This window comes from Choloepus didactylus, chromosome 13 (genome assembly GCF_015220235.1).
Source record: "Choloepus didactylus isolate mChoDid1 chromosome 13, mChoDid1.pri, whole genome shotgun sequence".
Lineage (NCBI taxonomy): Eukaryota > Metazoa > Chordata > Mammalia > Pilosa > Megalonychidae > Choloepus > Choloepus didactylus.
The window spans coordinates 8,947,271-8,957,795 of record NC_051319.1 but is presented as its reverse complement, the minus strand read 5'-3'; the positions used below and the strand labels follow the sequence as shown (position 1 = coordinate 8,957,795).

At 38.0% G+C, this 10,525-nt stretch overlaps 1 protein-coding gene across 2 annotated transcripts; it reads right to left on the bottom strand.

Annotated features, from left to right (window-relative positions):
* Window positions 1-1,137: 1,137 nt before the first annotated feature.
* Window positions 1,138-8,314, bottom strand: BTF3 (basic transcription factor 3). 2 transcript variants are annotated; one of them, XM_037801943.1, is made up of 6 exons: window positions 8,161-8,314; window positions 7,518-7,586; window positions 4,429-4,542; window positions 3,852-4,053; window positions 2,571-2,627; window positions 1,138-1,699 (listed from the first exon to the last, which is right to left on the bottom strand). In XM_037801943.1, exons 2-6 carry the CDS (start codon window positions 7,584-7,586, stop codon window positions 1,653-1,655), a joined length of 489 nt encoding a protein of 162 aa, XP_037657871.1. In that variant the 5' UTR covers window positions 8,161-8,314; the 3' UTR covers window positions 1,138-1,652. The 2 variants fall into 2 exon arrangements, with proteins under 2 accessions (XP_037657871.1, XP_037657870.1); XM_037801942.1 differs by lacking the exon at window positions 8,161-8,314 and adding an exon at window positions 7,923-8,079.
* Between the last annotated feature and the right edge of the window lie 2,211 nt (window positions 8,315-10,525).

The window sequence follows — 10,525 nt, the reverse complement described above, 5'->3', positions numbered from 1 at the left end:
TGAGAAAGTCTCCAATAGTGCTACTCAAAAGAATGGCCAGAGAACCAGCACCCATCAGCAACACATAGGAGTTTAAGAGAAATACAAATCTTCAGGCCCCACCGCCCTCCTGTTGTCATTCCATTTGCTTGGGCAGTTAAATATGAGGCAACCTTCCTGAGTAACAGCTTTTAAAAGCTAGCAGTCTTTTTGCTCTGCCAGGCTGGAAGTGTCCCAAATAGGGGCTGCTCTGTCTGGATCCTGGAGTGAATACACAGCAGAGCCCAATCCACAAGTCTGGAAACATATTTTTTGGGGCCCTTGCTACTTGTAACAGTGTACTTTAACGTACTAGGATTGACAAACATCTTTCAAATAAAAGTAATACAATATAAGAATGTGCAAATACTGTTTCCATAGCATTTCATGTTTGGTACAGTTAGCTAATGGTGACTTTTAGAAATAGCAGTATATTACCTTCAAAAGCCAGAATCCTTGCAAATTGGTATGGACATTTAAAACCAATTCTTATTTTTGCAAGTAGACTAAGAATTTTATTCCTTTACTGGCCTGGAAGATTACACATAATTTTTCCAATTACCATTTTAAAAAAATATTTTTAAAGTTGCAGCTGTTTCAACAGTATACACGTTAATACAATTTTTTAAAAGTAGGTCTAATAACCAGGGAGTCTTCCAGGGTAATGGAACTGCTGCTGTTCAGTATCCTGATTATGGTGGTGGCTTCATATAACTGTATACACACACGTCAACTTTATGTTGATTTAAAAAATAAGGGAAAAAAGTAGAGCTGTATCTACTCATTTAAAATATTATCACTTCAGCAAAAACAAAGTGACCCCAGAGACATTCTTACTACAAACACTCCTTTTTTTTTCAGTCACCTTACAGAATGTCGTATATAGAAAGGATTCTGAGATCATCTATTTTCACGTCCTTGAAGTTCTAAACCTCAGGTTACATTTGCAAAATGGGGCTACTAAAAGTCCCTACCTCATAAATTGAGGATTATATGAGATAAAACTAACGCAAGACATGCAAGGCACTTAGAGTTAACAACAAAGGTAGACAATATTAAGGGAAAAGAAAAGAAAAAAAAAAAAAAAAAAAAAAAAACGAAAAAAACAAAACCCTCGCATACCCACCAACGAATCTTTTATTCTCATTTTATAATTACACCCATGACACAAACCATGGAAGCCCTATCTGCTGGAGAAAAAAAAATTCAAACATGAGAAATTTATACAACCTTTGTTACATTACACTGTGATTCTAAATCTTTAACCAAATTCCATCCAAGGTTATCAGCCACAGTACATGCCAAAATTAGCTTCCTATAAAAAACTTTGCTGTGTACAAATCAGTGTCAATAAAATAAAAAAATAAACACTGTATACTAGGCAAAGAACTTTATTAATCTTTGTTTTTAAACTTTATTCCTAGGCTTTTTTCAGCTTCATTAGCTGCAAAGAATGAAACTGTATAAGCAAAAAACTGAAAAGAGCTGCAGTGTCCAAGGGGCTTGAGCTTAAAAATATTAGAGATCTAGATTTTATTAGATCCATAAACAAAACAACTTTAAAAAGCAGTCATAATATAAAATAGCAGCTCCAAGTAACTTCAAGTTCTATCTTCTTCAGAAGGTGACTCAATTCAGTTTGCCTCATTCTTGGAAGCCTCATCAAAATTCTCCACAAGATCTAGAAAAAAGAAAAAAAAAGTAGAAACTCACTAAAAAGACAAATCTACAAATAATCATCTGATCTTAAGAGGAGATAAGGAAATGCTCTCCAAATATTTCTTACAGTTATTAGGATATAAATTTAATTAAACCATTTGTTTTTATTTCCAGTGAGACCACCATCTACCTGGCACATTTAGAAGTATACCTATATAAGTAAAACAAGGGAAAGAGGGAAGCCAGTGATCTGCCAACCACATAAACCTGTGCTTCAAGAATACATATACACACTCCCTGCTCTCAACCCACTCCAAGAATTAAAATTAAGCAATGTAATACACTGTTCAATGTGGAGGGCAAAACCTAATACCATGACACTCAATTGAAGTTTTTCTGAGTTCCTGAGGATACCTGTCCATGTGAAGTGGGGATATTTATAAGCCTAGTTATTCTACTGCCCAAGAAATATTTGTTCTACAACAAAGGAAATTATCTAGTAATAGCTGTGAGAGAAAAATGCCTCATGACTGCCAAAGGAGTTATTCTGCTGCAGATTTCAGGATGCTTATATCCCCAGATACTTCAGCTTTTCCATGCCTTCTCATACATTTATGGATTTCAAAGTAGGAAACAAAGGGTCATTTGTGATCTACAGGTGTCACAGTAGACATTTATTCAACATTTAACTTAAGATTTCCACACCTTCTTAGAATCTCAAATAGAAACAAGCCAAGTCTGCAAACATAACTTATGCAGCATAATCTCATTCTAAGTGAGTTCCTCATCTCCTTTACACACCCACCCCTCCCTTTACCCAAGGAGGGACAGTGTGAGGACTCTATTCTTCATTGCTAAGATTCTCTAGTTTATCTACAAATGAAAGTTCCTACCTGGAACTTCATCATCATCATCCTCTCCAGTAGCAAGTGGTGCTTTTCCATCGACAGCTGTGAAAGGGAAACATAAATGTTATATATTTGTCTAAGTCTTCAACAAACATTAATCAAAGGAACAGACAGAAACACCAAATTGTTACAACTATATTCATGACAACGGTGACATCTGAGATTTCATCAATTCTACCAATAGCATGATGATATTCTGCTGTCTACAAATGGGCTAGAATACTAGTAAAATAGCATCAAACAAATTCTATACCCACCCTTTTAATTTCTCTGCCCTGGTACAGGAGCTGAGATAGTGTGAAAGCAATAGGAAACCCCCAGGATGGTGACAAACCCACATACCAAACTATGTTAAGACTTATTTGTGAGGCAATTGAAGAGGTCAAATACTCCGTCGGTTTTGAGCACCAGGGTAGAGCTGGTGTCTAAAACAACGCATGGCATAAAGTATATGCTCAATAAACATTTGAAATGAAAATAAAATGATAAAAAGTTTAAAAGCACCTGAGTGGTAGCATCCACTTTCCTATTATTACACAAGAAAGTAAGGTCAATAGAGTTATGAGACCTCATGATATTACCCCCATATGGCTTTCACTGGGCTACCTCAAAAGCCCAATTCAGATCTGAAAGCCTAAGACATTCTAGAACCTCTTATACCACTCAATATGACAATAAAAGTTGAGGCAGATTGAGACAATGCCAAGAAAAACATGGGTGTCTCCACAGTAAGTCTAATGAGACTCTGGCTTCCTTCCGCATTCCCATTCTTTAAAATTTTAATCAGAGGGCCTCAGCAAAACCCTGAAACATGCTTACTCAACTATGCAATTTTCTGCCCTGAAGAAAATCCCTATCATACAGTAATTTAAAAGGTCAGAATGTTGGCAGGCTATTTCTTAAAAACTATACATAAAACCAGTTGTACAGATACAACTGAAAAAATTTGATAATTAATACTAATATATATGTAATCAACTCTAAGCAGTAAGTAGTTCTCAACAAAGGCAAAAATTTAACATTTTCCTCATTTCCAGTTAATAAAAATAAAATATATCCTACTAATGATTATTAAGTATAATCAGAGCATAACAAATTATTGACCACATTAAGAACTGCTTAAAAACAGTTTAATAATTGATATTTTTTAGAGAAAAGTCTGCATTTTCAAATTTAAGACATTCAATAGCTACTTTATGCCCTAGGAGCTAAGAAATCTGCTGCTAAATGAGTAACCCCCAGCAAAACCTCTACTAGGAAACTCACATTGTTTGGGCAGAGCTTCAGCCAGTCTCCTTAAACTAGTCAGACTGTCTGCGCCAAGCTGGTTTAAGATGCTGGGTAGCATTTCTGTCAGCTGCTTGGTCTCAGCATGGCCTGTAATGGTGAAAGTGTTCGCTGCCAGAGATGCCTGAACTTTAGGGTTGTTAAAGTGGATCACTGTTCCTTGGTTTGTAAACATATTAACCTGCAAAGAGACATTTCTAAAAATTAGCAATACCCACTGAATTTCCTTTAAAATCAAACATTTTATTAAATAATTGTTTTATTAAACAATAACTGAAGTCTGGTTAACTTATCCAGCATTTCACCAATTCAAGAATGAACAAAAATGGCACATAAAATTCTGTCTGGAATGGAAAGTGTGGTCTAATAGTTTTCAGATTCAACAATCTACTCATTTAGAGGGGAGAAACATTCTTAGGAACTTTAAGCACAGAGGGATATGAAATTCTCTGTTCCAAGTACAGTAAAAAAAAAAAAAAAAAAGCAATTGAATGCATGAATATTAACATTTTTCAGTTAAATTTTGCTTTTTAAAGAAATAAAATTTAACACTTACCTCTTCAATACCAGAGATATTGTTTACCCCTAATTTCTTTAAGGAGAACTGAAGTTTTTTATCATCTGCAGTAGCTGTTCTATGAACGACCTTCTTCTTTCTGCGAGCAGTTCCCTAAGAGAGGGAGAAAAGGAGAGAAAAATAGCATGTTTATACCTTCACACCAGACATTTTCAAATGGAAACAGTTTAACTCTTTTCTGACCTCTGGATCTGTATGAGAAAATTACTATAACCACAAACTTTTTCTCACTGAGTACAGGTTAACACAAAACCAGAAGCAAAAAAGGGAAAGGCACTGTCTACAAATCCTTAATTTCTTCTAATCTAGTTTTGTCAGATAGAAATGGATCATCTTTTGAAAGTCATACTTTTTACATTATTTGCTCTAGAAGTGATCAATGATGTGGCACATATTAACCTAAACTAAGCTTCATTTAAAAGCTCCATGTCCTTTTCTGTTTTATTTTAAATAAAAATCGACATCAAAATTAATATTTACAGAGAAAGCAGTGATGACTCTGACTATAGACCTTTATAGCACTGCAGATTAAAATCTCAAGTTCTCTCTGCTTACAAAGCTCCCTGTATGATATGCCCTGTCACTCTTGACTGCATCTCCTATCACACACACATCCTCCTTTTTGGTCAAATACACCTCTTAAGGCCTTTGTACATGCTCTCTTCCTCACTGCAGATCTCTGCTCAGATGTCACCATCAGAGTGGCCTTTCCCAACCATCAATATAAAAATAGCAATTTCAGCACTCACTCATCATTCTCTAATTTCCCAGATTATTTTTCTATTATAAGAGAGAAATATTTTATTCTGTCCCCTTTCACTAGAATGTAAGCTCTTTGAAGGCTTCTGTTGTGTCTACTGCTGTAAACCCAGTACATAGAACACTAGCTGGCTTACTGAAGGCACTCAACTTGATGACCAAATGAATACAAGCTTCATGAAACTTTGTGGCCTCTCATATGTATATGCCAAGTCTCCAATCTCCTCCTTTCAAATGTATCCTATAAACTTCCAAATGCTTCTATTTCACTGAATATACCACACTGTGAAAATAGATTAAAAAAGGGGGTGGGGGGAATCTCCCCTTTAGGCTTAAAGCCCTCCTTAAGAACTTTAAACATCTCAATTTTAGATGTTAGAACCCAACATAGTAAGGGCTTAAATACATCACAATTTAACAGAAGAAAATAAATATTCATGGTTCCAAAAAAAAATACTGGTTCCCAAACCCAGCAAAAACTTGAAGAATAAAAAAGACTTTGAAGTAGTCATATAAATACCTAGTTTCCAGAGAATCCTCTCCAAAAGATTTTAAGGAGCAAGAGTCTAAAGACAAAAATTAGCACACCTGTAGGTTGTCTACACTTCACATACATAGAGTTCAATTCTTACTGAAATAATTACGTTATTAACAATGGTCTGACCAGATATTGAATAAAGGGTCTTTATAATGTTAACCATAAAAAGCACCTAACCCTTACAGTTTTCTCTAAGGCAAAACTACTAATTTCACATCCCATAAACAGGATTCTTAAAAGTTATTAAGAAAATTACGTTTCTATATTTCTATGACTGCAGAAATATTTCCTATATAACGAAACATGTATTAAGATTCAAAGTTTACTCCTACATCATCTTTAAGTATCCTTGAAAATCTCAAGAATGTTTCCTTTTACCCTTCAGTGATAGCTCTCAAAGCTGATGTCTAATAAACAGTAAAAAAAAGACTGGGCACAAACACATTATTCAGATTACTGTTTGTGAAACCCATACTAAAAGAAATGGCGGCTAAAAACACAAATATAAGGAACCCAAATCACTGACCCACAAAGAATATGAGTTTTTCTGGCACCTGAAGGCCACACCTAGCTTATAACAACTGCTACAAAGGACAAACACCTATAGCTGTTAATGGGTAGGTGTGGCTCTTGAAGACTACTAGCCTCAGCAAAAAAAAAAAAAAAAAAAAAAAAGGTGGGGCATCAGAATAAATTCACTGCTGATGAGGGCTAGTAATTCAACCAATCTACATCTTCTTTACGTCTAAGTGCAAGTTTTGGCTATCCCACAGTAGACTCTACTTGAAGGTAGACAAAAAAACTAACAAGCAATAAACTTGTACTGTGGAACCTTTACAAGTTTTACCAAGTAAAAACATGCTCTGATGCTCTGTTCCAATAGGCTACCACACCTTGTTTAATATAAGGAATGTGTTAACACAATATAAAATACAACTAGGTAAATCTTTCTTTAGAGGTCTTCTAAGTAAATTGCTTAGAAAATAATCTAGTAACTTTATCATGTTTGTAGAAGAATCCCCTTGAAGACAATCAGTATCAGGAAAAGACAGTCAAAACTGACCATTTAAAAATCCACCATTCACTTTCATTCCCTCAGTTTTAGGGCAATTACAAAGTCAAAACAAAGATATCTGCTCAAATTCCAAAATGTACCTAACGAGAAAGATATTTTCAAGTATTCTAGAAAATATACAACTACCCTGGACTGTTTTTAGCTCAGAAAGCATTACAGAAAAACCATGATTTACAAGAAAGACAAACTTCTAACACGCATAACAATTATTTGGAGCCTTAAACAATATTTACATTGAAAAGATAAGATGAAATTTACCAACAAATTCAGAGTTAGCTTAGTTATGAGGAAAAAAAGATCAAGCACCGATTTTATGCAACTTAAGCCAAAACAAGTCAAGGGTATGAGGTTTACAAAAATGATCTAACTGCAATGACACATTTTCTAACTAGCAAACTTTGTTCTAGTAAAACACTGTAACACTGGAAACACAAACATAGTCACATAAAAGCAACGTTTCTAGTTTAAGTGTTCTTTTAATCTCGGTTCACTTGTCTTTTTTTTTTTTTTTTTTGTAAATATACAGCCTGTGTGTCTCCCTGATAAATCCTACTGTATGTTTATCTCACCACCCCACTACGGCCATGCTAGCTTTATGAATTACCCGGTAGACAAAAGTGAAAACTCAACGACATTTGAAATGGAAAACAAAAACCTTCGAAATCTTCGGACTTCAAAATAAAAAATAAAACTTACTTTCCCACCAATGCGGACTTGTGCCTGCAGTTTGGCGAGTTTCTCTTGGTTCATGATAGTTTCTTTCATCTAGAAAAACGAGAAACTCTCAGCGAGTAAAAATGTACCTCATTCTTGCATTCCACGCTCTTTACCTCCCAAGACACTAGCAGGAGAGTAGCGTCCTACGTAGGCCGAGGCCTGGATCCCACATCCACCCCGCAAAGGTCCGAATTCAGTTTCGAGGGAGCCCAAAGAGGAACCGCCTCCCAATCCCTCCCACAAAACTCCCCGCTCTTTGCAGCCCGGATACAAGGGCTCTAACCCAGACCTTTCCAGCTCCCCCCACCCAAGGCCCTGGCCCGGCCCGGCCTTGGCCTAGCCAGGGCCTGCCCGGCCCGGCACTCTCCGCAAGCCTGGCGATACCTGAGGCTCCTGTCCTCGGGTTCCGCCGCGAGGTGGAGGAAGAGACAGCGTCGCCTCGACCCCAGGGCAGCCGCCCCTGGCTCGACCTCGCCCCCGAGAGTCAACCTGAGTGGGTGCGCCTGTCCGTCGCATCGCCTTCCTCTCCTCAACCCTGTCCCTCCCTGTCTCGCTCCTTCGGGGAACTTCCCGCCCCCGCTCCCGTCCTCCTCCCACGCCGGCGTCCAGAACCTTTTTGTACCTTGTTGGAGCGGAAATGGGGCCGCGCGGGGGACTAGGGTTGGCGCTCAGGGGGTCTCAGGCAGACCAGCTGAGACCAGGCGCACACACGCGGGGACGCAAGATGGCAGCTAGAGGGAGACCGGAAGTGAAAGAACGCCACTTCCTTCAAAAAATCAGGAAACGGACAGCGCCGCGAGCGTGACTCTCCAGTGCGCAAGCGTGGCCTCGTGTCCTGGCGTTGTGACTGTCACGGGCAAACTCCCTTCTTTCTCGTAAGGCGCCTGCTGGCCCGAGGTCCCATCAGAGACTGGGGGCGTCACCAGTAGACCTGGGAAAGGCCAGAGAGGGGTCAAAGAGCATGGTTCTTTGCACAATTAAGGTTGAGTAAGTCTGCCCGGTCTCCATGGGCCCTGATTCCGAAGTTCTTTCCCCTCTGAAGAAAATGCCGGTTCGCGTTTCCGAAAAACGTTTGGGGCGCTGAGCGTGTGCTCACTTGAGCTTCCCTCCGGTGGCTGGACGGTGTGGATTCGAGCGATCATCCGAGTGCTTAAGAAATTCCTCTTCGGCCTGAATGAGCCTTTACCAAAACATTTTGTCAGAAGTTTGTTAAAAGCAGTGAAGCTACTTTTGCTTACAAGGTTAGGTGGTTTGGTAGATTATGGGGCGGAGGTTCAAAATTTCTAGGAAGCATATTCACAATCCACCCCCGAGCCACACCCTCTAAAATCGATTTAGCTCAACTCGTGATAGGACCGATAATCTGCATCTCAGTCAATTTAGCAGGTGGCTAACCACCTTAAATCGGTCTGCGTGAATACCTTACTTCTCTTATCTCTTCAACAAGCAAAAGGTTGACTCCTTCATAAGGAGTTGGCTTGAATTTGACCCATTAACAATTCCTCCAAACTTTACCTTTTTACTGAAGAATTCAATTAGAGGAGGATTTGTTTCTGGTGTGGTTGGAGAGACTGGGCTTCTGGGTGTGAGTTAAAATTTGTTAAACGCCAGGGCAAGCATTAAGACACTAACATGAAACCATCGATAGTACAAAAAAAAAAAAGACAATTCAAATGAAAGTGCTATCTGGTCAAGCTTTTGTGGTCTTAGCTATGAAATGCCTTCGCATATTCAAGACTCGTAGCTAGAGAGAATACAATTTCTATAGCAATAAAACTAAGTGCAGATTCATCTCCAATTAAGATTAATCTTTTGTTTTTCAATAGTTTTCACATTTAAGTTTGTTAAAATTGTGCTGTGCCGTTAAGAAAATAACTGATGAGAACAGCTGTATTGCTTTTTCAATTAGTTGTTAACAGTTGATGTCTTCTCAATTGAAAATTAATATTGCTTCTTTTTGAATTTGAGTCACGTTTGGTGCAATAAACGGCGTTTGTACAATAAGGTATGTGGGTTACTGTCCCTAATGATGAGGGTTGATCTCTCTGTGCCAACTATTCAGTGCTATAGAGATCTTACAAAATATATACTGCCCTTTTCTGAAAGGAAAGTAACCTTTGTTCAGGAACAGTTTTTTTCCCTTCCTCCATATACTGGACGCATTTGAAACTTTCAAGTCATGTGATGTTTTCTGAGCTTTTACATAAGCACAAGCTACTACATATGTTAAGTTGCCACCTGATTCACCTTCTGTACACCTGTTTCAGGAAATTTTCCAGGTTATTTTTTGTTTTCCCTTGATTCCCTTTTTAAGACTTGCACTTTGTTGAAAATCATCAAGGATTCTGTAATAGTAAGAAAAGAAAAATTTTGACATTTGACACCCATCAGCTGCTTCTGCTTATATTGTGAATGTTGGGAAATTCTGATTCTGCTAATATTTATATACAGGTCCTTTAAAAAATAACTGAAGGAACTTTTTTACCCCCCCCCCAAATTATTAAGTTCAGATCTTAACTTGAAGACAATGAAATAATAATTCATGTGTTACCATTTCCCATGTGCTTTCAGTGTCTAACTGGCTCCCACACTTTCCTGCTAGCGTGAACAAGCCTGAGAATAATTTACTCAGCATTCAAGACAGCCTCTGTCAACAGATAGAAATGGCAAGAAAAGTGTTACCTGTTTGTCCTCCTTAGTTTAGAGTTTATAGGCTAATCAAAGTCTATGAATTGTGTTCCTCTCTCAGCTGGACTTCAGTCTGCTTCAGCAAGAGCCAAAATATTCTCTTTATATTTTGCTTATTTCTTAAGGGGCATTAAGCACCATTCTGACCCACAAGAAGTGTTGAGAATTCCCTCAGGGTGAATGTTCTTATGCATTCAGTTGCTTCATCATTTGGCTCATGCCTGGTAGCCACCATGAATTTTTTTTAATGTTTCTAAACCTTGAACTCTTCTAACCCTCCCACCTTTGTCACATTAATG